This window comes from Anguilla anguilla, chromosome 15 (genome assembly GCF_013347855.1).
Source record: "Anguilla anguilla isolate fAngAng1 chromosome 15, fAngAng1.pri, whole genome shotgun sequence".
Lineage (NCBI taxonomy): Eukaryota > Metazoa > Chordata > Actinopteri > Anguilliformes > Anguillidae > Anguilla > Anguilla anguilla.
In genome coordinates, this window is record NC_049215.1 from 34,595,971 (window position 1) to 34,614,843 (window position 18,873).

Below are 18,873 nucleotides of genomic sequence, written 5' to 3' on the forward strand. Positions count from 1 at the left end.
ACAAAGCTTGTCTTTAAAAATCTCATTTAATGCCCACTGTCCTTTCTTCTTCAGCTGGTCTGGGGCACCATTTCAGACAGTTCAGCAAACAAATCTGTCCACCCAACGGTAAAGCCAGCCTCTGAAACGCACAGGGATTTGTCTGTGCGACTGGAAGTCAACCAAGACTCCTGCCCCGCCAATAAAAGCTGTTAAACCGTAAAAAATATGGTTTTTGCAAAAAAAAAAACAATACACTGGTGTGTGCAGAGAAGAATTTCTCAACCACGAGGAAATACGAGACACACTATACTCCCCCATTCCCTCTCCCTCTCCCTCGCGCGTGAAGCAATGTGGAGTGGGAATGTAAGTGGAAAAACGTGCAGAACTTCATTTAGGTCAAATGTTTTCAGGGGAAAGTAATCCCTGTGCTTGTATGCATCGAACATGTATGTGTTCTTTAACAGAAGACATATGTGACATTGGCAACAAGATGTCTTTGCTTACCCGTCTTTGGCATGTTGCAGACACTGCCCGACCCTGTTCTTGGAGATCTATCATCCTTGTAGGCTTTAATTTCATCCCTAATCTGGCACACCCAATTCTACTAATTACCAGCTCAAGGAGATCTCTAGCTGTTGAATGAGGTGTGCTTTGTTAGTGTTGGAGTGAAAACCTACAGGACAGTAGGTCTCCAGGGACAGGGTTGGGCAGCCCTGGTATAAAATAACAAAGGTAATGGGGGGAAAAAAATACCTATGCAATGTTTACACACCACCCACAACTGAGGGACTTCTTGGAACTATGGGTCTACTTTTTATCTACACATCTCTTAGAACAAACATTACCTCTGGTTTCACTCTGTCACGTGCATATAATTAAAGTACTCCAATCAGAGTCTTGAAAGACTTGAATGGTTTTTTAATTTAATAGAAGTTGTCCAATGGTATAATGATATTAGACCACAGATGGCATGAGACAAAATGTAATTTATCATAAATAAATATAATGTAGACTGCATTATAGTAATAATAAACTTTATATAGCACATTTCGAACACGCAGTGCTATTCAATGCACTTTAGAGAAAAAGTGACAGAAGTAAAAACAGACTAGTTAGTTAAGTTAAAAAGAGGACAAAAAACAATGGAATATATATAAAATAATAAATTAATTTAAAAAATACTGATAACAATAAAACAGTATGAGAAATTAAAATAAAAAATTAAACAGTTTAGCAAACATTACTTAACAGGTATGAAAGCATATTAAAGCTGCCCATCAATCAGCCAAGCATACTTCAACTCATCTTCAATAACGGCCAATATCTGTGTCCTTGTTTTTTTTTTTTTATCTCAAGTAATATTAAAATTAAAAGTTAGGAACATTTCCAACTGATTGCCATTCAAGCAATAAGGAGTGCAAAATCTCAAACATCAGTGTCGGTCAAGACTTGCTGAGAGACAACCGAAACTCCTCCTCTCTCAGACTTCTGTCCAATCGCTGAGTCTCAGCCTGGAGCACTGATGGGAGGGGCTTCTGTGACACCACTGCCAAGGAGTCGGTCAGGTCTTGCCGCAGTGAGATCAGCCATTGGTTGTTCCTGGAGGATTCTTCGATAAACTCCGCCCTCTCCCTGTGATCCGTTGCCAGTGTTTTCCTCAGATGCTGCACCTGGGAGGATTTGATAGAGAGAAATAATGGAAAATGAAAAATAAATAATGAAACATAAAATGGTAAAAAGAAGGAAAGCTGCCTTGGCTTCAGATAAAAGTATGAAAGTAGAGAAGTGCTCATTGCAAGGTGGGGTTCGTATCCATAGGGAATAAAATACGTTAAATTCCAAAGCACTCAATCTCCAGTGAAAAAATGAAATTTTTTTTATTATTTGGCTGTATCATGATAGAAAAAAAGTACCAACCTGTCAGCAACACATGCACTCATGACTTTTTCTATCATCACACAGCCAAATAATAAAGGCTTTTTTACCTTTTTCACTGGAGATTGAGTGCCTTGCCATGTGAGTTTTCTGTATTTTCTTCAAAAAAGAAATGAATGAATGAATGATTGAATGATTGGATGAATGAATGAATGAAAGATGAAATGAATGAATGAATGATTGATTGATTGATTGATTGAATGATTGGATGAATGAATGAATGAATGAATGAATGATTGGATGAATGAATGAAGTCTCACCTGATCTTCCAGCTCTAGCACTCGTGCCCTGAGGAGTGTCAGTTGCTCCTCATCCTCTTCTGCGTGAGGAAGCTCGCCCTGAAGGAGAGGTGAGTAAACGGGCTCATCTCTGCGTGCTTCCCGAAAGGCAGGCGTACGCACACGCACTCGGACACGCACTCGGACACGCACGCACACACACACACACATGCATGCACATACACACTCATGCATGCACGCTTGCACGTGCAGACACACTCACATACACGCGCACGCGCACACACACACACACACACACACACACACACACTCACGCACGCACACGCACACACACACACACACGCACGCACGCACGCACGCACACACACACGCACGCACACGCACACACACACACACACTCACGTACACACACACGCACACGCACACACACACACACTCACATACACGCACACACACATACACGCACACACACACACAGTCCCGCACTGTCTAACCTGTATTCTGGAGCTCTCCCTTGCAGTGGAGTCGGACTGTGACAGGTGATGCAGGACCCTCTCCCGCTCCTGCTCCAACTGGGGACCGGGTCACACACAAATCACACAGTTTTAAGAGCGATTAAAAACAGGAGGACAAAAAAAAAATGAACATAAATAAATAAGATGTTGAAGACGAGGGCGGTACCTGCTTCAGCATGTCCCTCAGCTTGGCCCTCTCAGCGCGCAGCCTGGCCACCCGCTGCTCCAGCTGCGCGTTCCTGTCCTGCAGCTTCTGCTGCTGAAACTCCAGCTGCGCCACCGCCTTCTGCATGGCCTGCAGCCGCTCCTGCACCTCAGCGCCCCCTTCTGGCCTCTCAGGGGACTGCACCTGCTGCTTCTGCTCCTGCTCAGCCACAACACAACCGGCACTCTCACCCACCTGCTCAGAGGGTACAAACGCAGGGCTTACCTACTGCTCTGGTTTATTTTAGCTGTGGGGCGGGAGGTGCCAGGTCAATGGGTGCAAATTTAGGGTCTATTTGCTTATTTCTTGTTATTGTAGATCTGGGGGTGGAGAGACATTGTATATCTAACACAAATTGCCCATTACATTTGGTTCTCCCTTCAGGAGGAAAGTTTTGATTTCATGACCCCAAAATAGCACATCAGAAGTCTTGCAATGCAAATCAATGAGCTAAACATTAATTAAACTCAAATAACACACCAGATCATCCGACAGCAACCTCTGAAGTGCTAAATGAATGAAGACAGAATGAAGGCCTCATTCTCTGGGCAGCAGGAGGGTGCTGGTGTGGCCTGTGGGGGGGCTCAGCGTTATCTCTGGGGGGGGGGGCCTGCGGTACTGACCTGGGAGAGTGTGAGCGTATCGGGTCCGCCGGTCCGGTTCTGCTCCAGCTGCCGGCTCCTCTCCTGGTACCGGACCAGCGCCGCCTCGGTCCTCTCCAGCGCGGTGCGGACCCGCTCCCGGTCCTGACCCAGGTCCTCGGCCCGCCTCTTCAGCGCGTACACCTCCGACTCCCTCTCCCTCAGCAGCCGCTCCCGCGCCTCCTTCTCCAGGAGGAGCGAGGCCACCCTCTCCCTCAGCCGCTCCACGCTCACCCCGTCCGGAGCGTCCTCAGCCCCCCCCGCCGGGTCCGCCGGACCCCCTTCCCTCCGCCTCGACCCCTCGCTCTCTCCTTCCAGCGCCTCCGCCCTGTTCCTCCACCTCTCCACCTCCTCCTCCTTCTCCCTCAGCTCCGCTGCGAGACTCGCCTTCTCCTTCTCCACTTTACCCAGAATGCCCTGCAGGAGCTCGGTCGTCTGGGCCTGCTCCTCTCTCCTCTGCTCCTCCAGCATCCTGAGCCGGTCTCGCTCCCTTGCTTCTATCCTGCGCTCCCTCTCCTTCTCCAGCGCCTCCTCCAGCTCCCTCATCCTGTCTCTCAGCTCCCCCGCATCCCTGCTCCTGTCCGCCAGCTGCCTCTGCAGTCTCTCCCTCTCGCGCGCCTCCTCCTGCGCCGCCCTGTCTCGCTCCTCCTCCGCTTGCGTCAGCATAGCCATTTTCATTTCCGCCTCCTCCACCCTCTCCTGCATCACCTCCACCTCTCTCACCTTCGCTCTCAGAGCTTCTCTCACCACCTCCACCTCCTCCACCCTCTCCTCCACAGCCTGTTTCAGTCTCTCACTCTCCCTCTTCAGCTGGTCTTCCTCCTCCATCCACTTCTCCTCTTTCTCCTCCCCCTCCTTTCTCAGCTCCGCCATCCTCTCCTCCCACCTCTCCGTCTCCTCCATCCTGCCCTTTCTCACCACCTCCAGCTCGCTCTCCAGCTCCCTCGTCCTCTTGGCGAGCTCCACCACCTCCTGGCTCCTCTCGCCCGCTGCGGAGTTCAGCTCCATCCGCTGCTCCTCCAGGGCATCCACCCGCGCCCTCACCCGGCTCAGCTCCGCCTCCCTCTCTGCCACCGTGGCCCTCAGCCCCTCCTCCGCCTCCACCCACCTCCTCTCCGCCTTGTCCCGCTCTCTGGCTGCCTCCTCCCGGGACTGCGTGGCCCGCTGTAGCTCCGCCTCCTTCAGCCTCAGCTGCGCCTCCAGCTCCTGCTTCTCCCCCTCCAGGCCCCGAGCCCTCCCGCTGAGCACCTCCAGCTCCGCCCGGGCCGCCTGCAGCCGCTCGTCCCTCCCCTTCACCAGCTCCTCCTTCTTCTCCAGGAGGAGCGTCTTCAGCTTCTCTCCCTCACGGTGGCTCTCCTCCAGGAGCTCCTTCAGGGTGGCCATCTCCTTCAACCCGGCCTTGAGGCCCTCCCTCATCTTCTCCTTCTCTGCCTCCTTCTCCCTGGCCTCCGCCCTGGCTCGATCCCGCCCCTTAGCCAACTCGCCCACCTCCTCCCTCAGGGTGGTCAGCTGGGCGGCCATCGCCTCCCTCCTCTCTCTCTCTTGCCTGAGCTCCTCCTCCCTCCACCTCAGCGAGGAACCTGCCTTCTCCCTCTCTCTCCTTTCCTTCTCCACCTCCTCTCTCAGGACCCCCACCTCTCGCTCCTTGCCCCTCAGCTCCGCGAATAGACCGTCCCTCTCCTCCTCCAGCTCTCGAACCCTCCCGCCCAGCACCTCCACCTGTCCTCCCCTCTCCTCCAGCAGGGAGCGCTGTCCCCTCTGCAGCTCCTCCACCCTGGCCCTCAGTCTCTCCACCTCGGCCTGCTCCTCTCTCAGCTGGGACGCCAGGATCTCCTGCTCCTCCTCTCGTTCGCGCAGGGTCTGCCTCATCCTCGCCTCCTCCTCTGCTCCCTCCTCTATCCTAGCCTTCAGCTCCTCCACCTCTCCTTCTCTCTTCACCAGGGCCTTCGACACCCTCTCCCCCGCTCTCTCCCTCTCCCCCGCCACTTGTCTCCATTTCTCCACCTCCTCCTCCATCTTCTTCCTCTCGTCCTCCATCTCCCGTACCCTCTCCCTCGCTCTCTCCCTCTCTCCGTTCGCGGTCACCAGCTCCTGCTCCTTCTCTCTCCTCAGGCTCCTCTCTCTGTCCAGGACGGCCTCCGTCTCCCTCAGCTGGCCCGTGAGCTCCTGCCCCGCCAGCTCCAGCTGCAGGAGCTGCTCCTTCAGCCTCCTCAGCTCCTCCTCCTGCTGCAGCCTGGCGGCGGCCTCCTCCTCGCCCCTCTTCACCGCCTCCCGCAGCCGCCGCAGCTCCTCCTCGCTCTCTCTGAGGAGCGCCCCCTGGCTCTCCAGGCTCCCCTGCAGGTCCCCCGCCCTCCTCCGGGCGGCCTCCCTCTCCCTCTCCAGCTCCCTGGTGCTGGCTCTCAGCTGCGCCACCTCCGCCTTCCTCTGCCCCAGCTCCGCCCGCAGCCTCTCCTCCCGCTCTCTCCCCTCCGCCTCCCTCTTCCTCCTCCACCGCTCCTCCTCCTCGCTCTTCAGTCGCTCCCCCTCCCTCAGCTGCGAGTTGAGCTCCTCCAGCTCGCTCACCCTTTCCCGCAGCCTCTCGCTCTCCTGCTGCGCCTCCTCCAGCGCCTCCACTCTGGCCTCCAGCCTGGCCGCCGCCTCCTCCGCCTGTCTGAGCTCCGCCTCCTTCTGCCTCAGCTGCTCCGCGCTCTTCTCCCTCTCTCTCTCCATGGCCCTCACTCCCTCCTTCTCTCTCTCCGTCAGCCTCAGGCTCAGCGCCTCCGTCTCCTTCCGCGCCTCCCCCGCTCTCTCCTTCCAGTGCTGGGCTTCTCCTCTGGCCTCCCTCACCCTCTGCTCCTGCTTCCTCTGCTCCGTGGACAGTTGGGAGCGCAGTCCCTCCAGCTCCGCCTGGCTCTCCTGCAGCAGGCCCGAGAGCTCCTCCTTCTCGCTCAGCAAGCCCTCCACCCTGCTCCTCAGCGCCTCCACCTCTCCGTCCCTCTGGCCCAGCTCGGAGCTCAGCGCCTCCCTCTCTCTCTGCCACGCTCCCCTCTGCGCCTCCTGCTCCCCACGCTGCTCTTCCGCGAGCTCCACCGCCGCCCTCAGCCTCTCCACCTCCGCCTCCCTGCCCTCCGCCTCCCTGCGGCTCCTCTCCCTCTCCTCCTGTGCCTCCGCCCTCTCCACCTCGCTCTGGGACGTCTGTCTGTCCAGCTCATCTCGCAGACACTGGATCTCCCCTGTGCGCACACACACACACACACACACACACACACACACACACACACACACACACAGTGTCTTAAATATTATTTAAGTTTTAGTGTACGTTTCATATTGGCCCAGGATTTTGTGAACAAAGAAGGATATTTTAGAGCCTTAGAGAATTTTCCTTTATAATTGCTTTAAACCACTGTTGGGCTTTATAACGGCTGGTACTGGGGCACTGGGGGGTCACGGTATAAAGCAGAAAATTGCTCTTGTGGGTATTAAGCCAACGGTTTGAGCCATTGTGAAAGCCCTAATCATATTCTGTAACACTGCCTTTCTCTACCTCTGTTTCTCTGTGTGCTAATCTGTCTTCTCTCCCCACATCTCTCTCTTTTGTCGGTCTCCTTCTCCTTCTCCCTCTCTTTCTCCCTCTTTCTCACTGTCTCTCTCCCTCACTCTCTTTCTCCCTCTCTGTCTCCCTCTCTTTCTCACTGTCTCTCTCCCTCACTCTCTTTTTCCCTCTCTCGCTCACTGTCTCTCTCCCTCCTTCTCTTTCTCTTTCTCCCTCTCTCCCTCTCTTTCTCCCTCTCTCTCTCTCCCTCTCTGTCTCACCGTGCTCGCCGGCCTGGGAGCTCACCTTGAAGCACGTCTTTAGCCTGCAACAGCGTGTGCACCTGGACCTCCAGCTGGCCCCTGTGCACCTCCAGGCCGGAACTTTGCTCCTGCAGCTGAGCCACCTGCTTCTGCAGGGCGGCTGAGAGCGATCTGGGGGGGGGTGGGGGGGGGGGGGGATGTGAGGGGGAGGAAGAGGAGGGGGGCGGGGGAGCTCACAGACCAGGTCCCAGTGGCATCGTAACACAGCGCATATCAGACTTCCATTTTACGGTCCTCGCATTATGAAATTACAGCAGTTGCTCAGCAGAGGCGAGAGCAATCCCCAAAACGCAAATCAGCTCCGTGCAATTACCGCAGACAGAGCCATTACCATACCGACACACGGCTAGCAGTCTTTTACCGGCTGGCGTTCGTAAATAAGCACATTTAGGCAAATGGGAGAATCTATCTGTAGAACGGGTGACACTTTGTGCATCTGAAAATAGCTTTGTACTCGTTTATGTTTAGACAAATCCTGATTACACGTCTGACATGACCGTACAACTACATTTCCCATGATCCAGCTCACCCGAGCTCGGCCCGGCCCCTCTCCAGCTCCTCCTTCTCTCTCTCCAGCGCTCGCACGCCCGCCTCCAGCCGTTGCCCCTCCCTCAGCAGGTCGTCCCTCTCTCTCTCCGCCCTCTTCTGCTGCTCCACCGCTCTGCTCAGCTCAGCCTGCGCGCCCCGCAGCTCCCCACACACTGCACTGTGCAGCCCAGAGAGCTGAGACACACACATGCATACACACACACATATACACACACATATACACACACACACACACCGTACACACACCCACACACGTGCACACACACACACACACACACACACACACACACATACACACACCCACACACGTGCACACACACACACCCACATACACACACATACACACACCCACACACACCCACACACGTACACACCCACGTACACACACACACACACACACGTGCACACACACCATACACACACCAAACACACACCCACACACGTGCACACACACACACATGCACACACACCATACACACACCCACACACGTGCACGCACACACACACACCCACACACACACACACACACACACACACATATATACACACATACACACACACACACACACATACACACACACACATACACACATACATAAACACACACACACGCACACACGCACGCACATACACATACACATACACACACACACACACACATACACACACACACACACACACATACATAAACACACACACACGCACACACGCACGCACATACACATACACATACACACACACACACACAGGTTAGCAGGAACACACACACATTTAGAGTGAAAGAACGTGACTCGTGTGGTAACGCGTTACCTCCTCCAGTTTTTGTTCATCCCGCTCTCTCGCCTCCGTCAGCAGGCTGACCTCCCTCTCTCTCTCCTCTTTCAAACTCTCCACCTCTCTCTCCAGATCCCTCTCTCTGTCCCCCATCTGCTGCAGGGCCTGCAGATCTGCAGTCCTCTGCAACCTGTGGAGAACACCAACATCAGGCACAGCTGCACAGGTCTTTCACAGGGGCTGAACAACAAAATCATCACAGCTGCACTGGTCTTTCACAGGGACTGAACAACAAAATCATCACAGCTGCACTGGTCTTTCACAGGGGCTGAATACCAACATCAGTCACAGCTGCACTGGTCTTTCACAGGGGCTGAATACCAACATCAGGCACAGCTGCACTGGTCTTTCACAGGGGCTGAATACCAACATCAGGCACAGCTGCACTGGTCTTTCACAGGGGCTGAATACCAACATCAGGCACAGCTGCACTGGTCTTTCACAGGGACTGAATACCAACATCAGGCACGGCTGCACAGGTCTTTCACAGGGACTGAATACCAACACCAAACACAGCTGCACACATCTTTCACAGGTACTGAACACCAACATCAGGCACAGCTGCACTGGTCTTTCACAGGGACTGAACACCAACACTAAACACAGCTGCACTGGTCTTTCACAGGTACTGAACAACAAAATCATCACAGCTGCACAGGTCTTTCACAGGGACTGAACACCAACACTAAACACAGCTGCACTGGTCTTTCACAGGTACTGAACAACAAAATCATCACAGCTGCACTGGTCTTTCACAGGGACTGAACACCAACATCAGGCACAGCTGCCCTGGTCTTTCACAGGGACTGAATACCAACATCAGGCACAGCTGCACTGGTCTTTCACAGGGACTGAATACCAACATCAGTCACAGCTGCACAGGTCTTTCACAGGGACTGAATACCAACATCAGGCACAGCTGCACTGGTCTTTCACAGGGGCTGAATACCAACATCAGGCACAGCTGCACTGGTCTTTCACAGGGACTGAATACCAACATCAGGCACGGCTGCACAGGTCTTTCACAGGGACTGAATACCAACACCAAACACAGCTGCACACATCTTTCACAGGTACTGAACACCAACATCAGGCACAGCTGCACTGGTCTTTCACAGGGACTGAACACCAACACTAAACACAGCTGCACTGGTCTTTCACAGGTACTGAACAACAAAATCATCACAGCTGCACAGGTCTTTCACAGGGACTGAACACCAACACTAAACACAGCTGCACTGGTCTTTCACAGGTACTGAACAACAAAATCATCACAGCTGCACTGGTCTTTCACAGGGACTGAACACCAACATCAGGCACAGCTGCCCTGGTCTTTCACAGGGACTGAATACCAACATCAGGCACAGCTGCACTGGTCTTTCACAGGGACTGAATACCAACATCAGTCACAGCTGCACAGGTCTTTCACAGGGACTGAATACCAACATCAGGCACAGCTGCACTGGTCTTTCACAGGGACTGAATACCAACATCAGGCACAGCTGCACTGGTCTTTCACAGGGACTGAACACCAACACTAAACACAGCTGCACTGGTCTTTCACAGGTACTGAACAACAAAATCATCACAGCTGCACAGGTCTTTCACAGGGACTGAACACCAACACTAAACACAGCTGCACTGGTCTTTCACAGGTACTGAACAACAAAATCATCACAGCTGCACTGGTCTTTCACAGGGACTGAACACCAACATCAGCCACAGCTGCACTGGTCTTTCACAGGTACTGAACAACAAAATCATCACAGCTGCACTGGTCTTTCACAGGGACTGAATACCAACATCAGGCACAGCTGCACTGGTCTTTCACAGGGACTGAATACCAACATCAGTCACAGCTGCACAGGTCTTTCACAGGGACTGAATATCAAAACCAAACACAGCTGCACACATCTTTCACAGGTACTGAACACCAACATCAGTCACAGCTGCACTGGTCTTTCACAGGGACTGAATACCAACATCAGTCACAGCTGCACTGGTCTTTCACAGGGACTGAACAACAAAATCATCGCAGCTGCACTGGTCTTTCACAGGGACTGAATACCAATCACAGCTGCACACATATTTCACAGGTAATAAAAACCAATCACAGCTGTGCATATCTTTCACAGGCTCTGAATACCAACACTGATCACAGCAGCACATATCTCTCACAGGCACTGAAGCACACTCCCTGTGCATTCAGACGGCAGTCACTGCTAACACCGGGGAAAACTGTAAAGCGCTGTTATTGAGCGACAAAACGATTTCCCCAGTAAATCAAATCACACAAGCGACTGCTTATCGGATAATGTGCGCGTTTACTGTCAAACCTTAATTCTGTTGCCTCCTGGGAAACGCCCTTCAGCTCCCGTTGAAGGGTTGTGACCTCTGACCTCATCGTCTGCAGGCAGGACATAGCATCTGCCAGCTCTGTCTCCAGCTAAGGGGAGAGGGGACTGAATCAGGGGGGAGATCGATCAACAGTATTCACATGCGAAAAGAGCCCTGTCAGAGCTGAACTAGCCTGTCAGAGCTGAACCAGCGTATCTTATCTGTGATGTCACAGGGCTATCCGTGTGTCAGACCTGCAGGGTACGCGCCCCCAGCTCCCGCTTGTCCAGGGCCAGCGCCTCGTTCAGGGCCGCCATCTTCTCCAGGGCGTCCCGGCTCTCCGCCACGTCGCGCCTCAGCTGGGTCTGCCCGGAGGACAGGGCCAGGGCCGACTCACGGGCCTGAAAAGGGCGGGAGGGGGAGGAGCCAGCAGGAGGAGGGCCAATGAGAAAGTACAGCCAAAAGAGTTCAGGAGTTTGGGGTGTCAGGCTCTTGGGGGGGGGGGGGGGTTGGCCTGTCAGGGAGGGGGGAGGACGGGAGTAGCTGGGGGGGGGGCTGGGATGTCGGGGAGGGGGGTGTTGGGGAGGGCTCACCTTTAATAGTGCATCCCTGGCGTCAGCCGCCTCCCCCTCAGCCCGCACGCGCTCAAACTTCTCGCTCTCCAGCGCCCCCTGGAGGCTGTGCAGCTCCTGACGGCTGTGCTCCACCCTCTCCATCAGCTGGGCGGTTTCCAGCAAGCCCGTTTCCACGCTGAGACACACAGACAGGCCGTTTCAGACACACACACACACACACACACACACACACACACACACACACACACACAGGAAAAATCATCAACAGCAAAACACGCTGAGATACCCAAACAGGCCATTACACGCACACACATCAACAGCATAACCCCTCCCACTTTGGGGTTTATGAAGCCTCACTGACCCCTGGCTGAAGCCTGATATCATTCACCAAAAAGACCCAACATAAACGCTCCAGAGAATGTAGCCAGTTTGACTGGGCACATATAAATAAACGTATATATGACTGGACCTCTCTAAGAGGGATGTGTGAACAGAAGATATGCCCTCTGTTCTAATTTATAATCTCAAAGGGCAAAGCTGTGGCATGAATTAAATCTCTAATTGGTCAGCAAATCTGGCTCTATGCAGCTTGTTTCATCAATGTGAAGCGACACATCAGCACTTAGGTTTCAGTAGCGTGTCCATTCACAGAATGGTTCGGTGCGTTGAAACTGTGCGGGGCGAGGCAGGGTGGGGTGGGGGGTGGGGGCACAGTGCAGGGCAGGGAAAGAGGCAGGGAAGGGCAGGGTGGGGAGGAGACAGGGCAGGGCGGGGCAGGGGAGGAGATGGGGCGGGGCGGGGCAGGGCGGGGCGGGGGAGGAGGCGCTACCGTCTCTGCCGGTCCCTCTCCAGCTCCTTGCGCTCCTCCTCCTCGCGGCTCCGCTGGCGCCTCAGGTGCTCGTTCTCCCTCCTCAGCTCCTCGCCGTGACGCTCCGCCTCCCTCAGCTGGCTGCCCAGCGACACGGCCGTCTCCCGCTCGCTGCCACGGGGAAGGGGAGAAACACGCGTCTGTCTTCAGCCACGCACTGTGGGCGCCATGGTTACCGCCACCCATGGTCACCAAGGCGACCCCCTCCTTCATCCCCACTGGTAACAGACTCAGACTCAAGAGTGTGTGGGCGTCTTAGAGCTCAGAGACGGGCGGGGAAGCGGTGGGGGGTGGGGGGGTGGGGGGGGGGGGGGGGGGAGCTCGCCAGCCACAGAATCGGTGGAGCTGTTCTGTGCCGTCGCTGACTCACACCGATGTGAATCAATCTCTGTGTTTTTTTTTTGTGAACAATTCCTTTATTCATTTTACAAAAAATCGCACAGTCATTGTTTAACAGGCACAGTCTTGTCTGCCCTTGCAATCTTAGCTGTGCAGAGCAGAGTCTTTCTATTCATGTAAACAGGCCAATGAGTGACAGCACATGATAGCTCCACCCACAATGTGGTCAGGAATCCTTATTCTGCCATCGTTAAGTTACATTACAGCACATTGCATTTATGGAATTCAACAGACGCTCTTATTAAGAGCATATTACACAGAGTACATTTTTTACATAGTTATCAGTTTATACCCCTGGATATACACCCAGTTCCCTAACCACTACACTACCCTGCGATCACCCCTCCCTAATTTAACCTCCAGGGTCAGAGCGTGGGGGGGGGGGGAGTGGAGGGGTACCTCTGCAGCAGCTCCTGTGTGTGCCTCAGTTCCTGCCCCCCCTGCAGTGCCCACTCCTGAAGCTCCGCCCCATCCTTTTGCAGGACTCTGATTTGCTGCTCCAGGGCCTCTACCTCCGCCTCCAGTCCCAGGATCCTCACCTCCGCTTCCTGAAACGACTCATCGAAACGGAAGAAAAAGTCAGCTCAGTCACTCACAGAGGTTACATCCATCCATCCATTATCTGTACCCGCCATACAGAAGGCTTTATTTTTTCTGTCACCTGCAGTTCCTCGTGTCGGCACTGGAGGGCGGTCTCGGCCTCGGCGATGATGGTGAGCAGGGAGGGCAGTCTGTCATTGGCCAGGTCGGCCAGGGAGAGAGGAGCGCTGCCCCGTGCGTCCAGCCGCCGCGCGCTGAGGAAGTTAGCCTGGAAAACCCGGAACATTCTCTCAGAGCGCCGCACCGGACTGGACCGCACAGGACCGGACTGCACCGGACCAGACCGGACTGGACCGCACCGCACCGGACCGGACTGGACCGCACCGGACCGGACCGCACCGGACCAGACCGGACTGGACCAGACTGGACCACACCGGACCGGACCGGACCACACCGGACCGGCACAATTAAACACCGCAAGCTGGGTTGCACTGCACACGGCTCCCTGCTGCACGCACCACTTCATCACCTCATCCAGCTTCTGCTTGGCAGACTCCGTTTTAAAGAGCAAATGAAAGCATGCACCCATTTTACCCCCTTTAAATTACCAAGCGGCCATTTTAAAGGAGTAACTCCACTAAGGTGCAGTACTGTTCAAATGGTAGCAACAGCAATTGCGTTCAGATGATCAGACCTCTAACCACTGCTCCACACCGCTGCCTAAATTTCCCTCACCAAGTTAAGGACAGCCTGCTGGACGGACTGTAGGTCCCTCTCCACCTCTCTGTGTCTGTCCCAGTCTCTCTCTCTCTCCTTCTCCTTCTCCACCTCACTCTGTCTCTTCCCCTCCTCCTCTTCCTCCTGTCTCCTCCTCTCCCTCTCCTGAGCCTGAAGGGAGGAGGACAGCTCGGAGATCCTGAAAGAAAGAAGAGAGAGAGAGAGAATAAGTGTCCCACCCTCTCCCTCTCCCCCACCACCATCACTGGCTCTTCAGGTCTTTCCAAACTCTGCAAAGAAAGCAATGGCACAACTAGAATCTAGGTGGTCTACAGGTGAAAAGGTTGCTGGGATACAGGGGGCGTGTCTAAAGGTGAAAATGTCGCTAGGATACAGTGGGCGGGTCTTAAAGGTGAAAAGGCTGCTGGGATACAGGGGCGGGGCTCCCATGCTGACCTGTCCTGGAGCTGCTGGGTCTGGGTGCGGTGCTGGGCCCTCAGCTCCACGAATTCCTGCTCCTTCTCCCTGAGGCTGCGCTCCAGGTCCTGCAGGGACAGGGGTCCCAGCGTGGGGGAGAGGGAGGAGGGCGGGATGGGGGAGGAGACCGCAAGGCCAGGGGCGTGGCCTGTCCCGAGACCGGGGGCGTGGCCTGCCCCAAGGCCAGGGGCGTGGCCAGCACCAAGGCCGGGGGCATGGCCTGCCCCAAGGCTGGGGGCGTGGCCAGCACCAAGGCTAGAGACGAGGCTGGAGCTAACTGACCCGTAGCAGGAGAGCAGGGAGGAGGAGACCCGGGAGAATTCCGCCCGGAGTTCCCATAAGTCCCTGCAGGACAGAGAAGAAGGAAGCGTTACTTTCACAAGGGCCTGGCCTCGGGAAATCCAGTCACTACTCTAGCAAGTTTCTCCCAATTAAATTCTCCAACCACTTTCCATATTGACCCATGTTTTCATACCTTCCTTCTTCATAAAAGAAGGAAACAAAAAACATTTAATTTTATGAAGATTCTTCTTTATTCCCCAGTTTGTAATATTCAGTTTTTAACGTAGGTCTAACGGCACTCTGGTGCTAGGTTGAAGACATACCAATCATGAAAGCCAAGACATTTTTCAAGTAATATCAGATAAAACCCATTAGCATGTAGCCATGAACGCAGCTGAGGCAAAACTCTAAAACAGCCAAAAACTGAACATTTTTGACATAAACGTGGATTCATATGAAATTTGGACTTCACCTGTCAGTAGCGGTCCTCAGGGTGTGATAATGGCGTCTCAGTGTGACCACACCCCCCCACAGTGAGATCAGACGGGTGTGCTCACGCCCGATGTGATTCGTCAGGAGCTGGCGGAGGGGGCGGAGACAATAAAACAGGGACAGTAAGATAAAGGTGAGGGAGACCAACTTTTCCCCCCCTTTTACATCAACAGTAACGATGTCATCTGCGGTATTAATTAATTGAAGTACAACTGAAAAAAAATAAAAAAATAAATCAAGACCAACAGCACAAACAGAACTCCGTGGATCACTGCAGCAACACTGCACTTTAGGATAACTATACCTGCCCGCTTACTATACCGTTAAATACAAAAGGGCTATAATGTATGAAAGGGCTGTAATTCCTACACGGATCACCCAGCATGGATGTAAAAGCCCTCAAATTAAAGCTGACAGTCTGCACTTTAACCTCATAGTCACTGCTTCATTTTAAATCTGATGTGTGGGAGCACAGAGTCACAACAACAAAACTGTGTCACTGTCCCAACAGTATTACATTTAACTGCATGTCTCCCTGCCTGCGTTTTCCACTGTGTCACCTTTGGAGAAGCACATCTAGCAAACTGCCACAGACACTGTAAGGACAGCCTATCAGGATCATACTTGTGGCAGGTTTAGATTCACTTGGGATAATTATTCTACCTCTTTCTCCTTCTGCCACTCGTTCTCCCTTCGGCCCGCCTCTTCCACAGCTCTGGCCCAATCAGAAGTCAACTTGCTCAGGTCCTCTCTCAGAGCTTCATTGGCTTCTCCTGATTGGCTGAGCTGACTGCGCAGGAGAGCATTCATTTCTGCCATGCCCACACTTCTGCATAGGCAAGAGACAGACAGAGAAGGCTCCAGTTTTATTTCTAATTATTATATGTCCTTTCAGTAAGTCCTGCTAAAACCTTCAGCAGCTGACTGGGTTGTTCAGCGCTGAAAAACTTCCAACCATCCTCTTTCTGCAAGAGCACATTGCCAAATACTCATCTGAGAATTTTACAGTAAGCTGCAGTGCTGTTACCTCTGCTGTTCTTCTTCCAGCCTGATGAGGGCACTCTCGAGCGAGTTGCTGTGTTCATCTCTGATCTTCTTCGCACATACCACAAAAACAGAAACAATGAACAGACAAATTCGACTGAATCGAATTTCAATACTGTAATTTCAGGGTTTTTGTTCCCGTTGTGAAGCGCCTGAAGTTTACTGTTTGAGAAGATCAGTAAAAATATTGATTCTAGTACATCAGTTGGATAAAAGAAAAATAATCACCCTCTATCCTCACCTCTCTTTTCTGCTCTCGTTCTCCACTCACCAGCTGACGCTCCAGGCCCTGGCAGCGCGCTCTGTACTCCAAGACCTGAGAGCCACAGCACACCTTTACACGCGAGCACATGCAGGTATTCACACCTTTACACACAAGCACATGCAGGTATTCACACCTTTACACACGAGCACATGCAGGTATTCACATCTTTACACAAGAGCACATGCAGGTATTCACACCTTTGCACAAGAGCACATGCAGGTATTCACATCTTTACACAAGAGCACATGCAGGTATTCACACCTTTACACACGAGCACATGCAGGTATTCACACCTTTACACAAGAGCACATGCAGGTATTCACACCTTTACACACGAGCACATGCAGGCATTCACACCATTACACAAGAGCTCACACCAGCACACATAACTTGAATATTATTATTATTATTGAAGTTTTTTGCACACAGAACTAACAGCAGAAAGAATGAGGGAGTTTGGTTACTCAATTTTCTTTCGGATTGGAATGTTCGAAATATCTGAAAATCACATCCCCACTTTAGACCCTGTACAACAGCCATGCCACAGACAGCTCTCCCCAGCCCGGGAGATCAGACCTTGCTCTGCAGTTTGTGGATGAGCTGAGCCTGCCTGGCCTCCCGCTCTCGGCCCTCCCTTAACTTCCTCTTCCAGTCCCGCTGCTCGCCGTCATGCCGCGCAGACATCGTGGGGTTCACAGACTGCACGAGCTGAGGAAGGGACAAGCGCACGATGACCACTTTGAGATGCTTGCGCTGGGCAGCCATACTGCACTACAGAGGGGCGGGGAGAAACCAAGACGACCCAGCTGCTCACCCTGTCAGTCAAAGCCTGGGCCCTGGACCGAAGCTCCTCCTTCTCAGCGCAGCTCTCGGCCAACTCGTCCTGCAGCCGCGAAAACTCCGCCCTCATCTCCGCCCGCTCGCGCTGCCAGTCAATCAGCAAATCCGCCTCCATCCCAAGCTTTCAGTCTTCATAAAGAAACAAGACCTGGTTAAAACCTAGTATATGGCTGGACCTAACACACGTGATTCGGCCGACCAATAGTGTAACTTCATAACTCGGCCGACCAATGGTGTGACTTCGTAACTCGGTCAACCAATGGTGTAACTTCATCACTCAGTCAGTCACTCAGTCACAGACATTCGCATTTGTAGGGCTGGCCCCGCTGTTGCGGTCCAGCCAAAAAAGAAGCGGAGTCGTCTCAATAAGGACACAGTGATGGTACGACATACAGACCTTACAGCTATTAAAGTTCATGTCATGCTCAGTTACATTATCATGGATCACGGTTCTGTCGTAAATTAACTACTGTATCCAATGCGATAAAATCCCAGATTTGACCCACATTGTAACACGGTTTACATCAAAGGCAGATTTACAACGTGAAACGAAAACTGGACCAAGAATAATTGTGATTCATTAAAGCAGACTTCAAATACTCCGAGACCCCGTGATTCATTTTCGAAGAGTCTCTTTTGTTGAAAATTATCAGTTGAACATTTACAACAACTAAAAAAAGGCAAATGTTATGGATACGTGCTGAATTAGCTAGTGTTTCAATTCCTTGACGAACGCCTTTATTAATATTATTATTAAAATGAGAAAAATATATTATGAAGGCATTACCTGAACAAGCACCTTGTTGTTATTTCTGTCTATATCCGTGGCTGAATAATCGACGTTAGGTTATTATAGCTAGGCAGCAAAGCTGGCTTAGCAGGTTGTGCTGAAACGACAGCATTGCACATTTACAGCGAATGAATATCGTTGGCTAGATTACTAGAAAGCACTTTGGGCAACCTGCAATTTCTCACAGACAGAGAGCACCTATGTTTTAAAAAATTACAACGAAACATTTTAAATTTGTGTTTTAGCCAACGTTAAAAAGGAAAAGAAACCAGCTAGTCGAGTGCTCGCTGCTAGTTATCAGAGATGGAAACCGCGGTTTTGTAAGGTGACAGCTGTAAAACCAATAACAGTGCGGTCAAACGGACCGTCCATCACAAAAATCAAACCAATAATTTAATATGCGTGGTTTTATCCAGTTAAATCAAAGAATTTGCCCAAAGAGAAGCAGCCTGTTTCTGTTAATGTTCTGTCAACCCCAGACCGGATTCAAATAAGAAATCTCACCCTCCA

The 18,873-nt window shown here is 52.6% G+C and overlaps 1 protein-coding gene across 1 annotated transcript; it reads right to left on the bottom strand.

Annotated features, from left to right (window-relative positions):
* Positions 1–884: 884 nt before the first annotated feature.
* Positions 885–18,873, bottom strand: si:dkey-230p4.1 (centrosome-associated protein CEP250). Its single transcript, XM_035394349.1, has 23 exons — positions 18,361–18,873; positions 17,548–17,702; positions 17,310–17,441; positions 16,710–16,784; positions 16,452–16,519; positions 16,088–16,253; positions 15,405–15,511; positions 14,630–14,995; positions 14,192–14,372; positions 13,578–13,724; positions 13,316–13,464; positions 12,479–12,628; positions 11,668–11,824; positions 11,329–11,475; positions 11,074–11,183; positions 8,714–8,867; positions 7,884–8,077; positions 7,338–7,465; positions 3,500–6,729; positions 2,838–3,071; positions 2,651–2,728; positions 2,178–2,255; positions 885–1,652 (listed from the first exon to the last, which is right to left on the bottom strand). The coding sequence occupies exons 2-23, from the start codon at positions 17,686–17,688 to the stop codon at positions 1,425–1,427; spliced, it is 6,420 nt and encodes a 2,139-aa protein (XP_035250240.1). The 5' UTR covers positions 17,689–17,702; positions 18,361–18,873; the 3' UTR covers positions 885–1,424.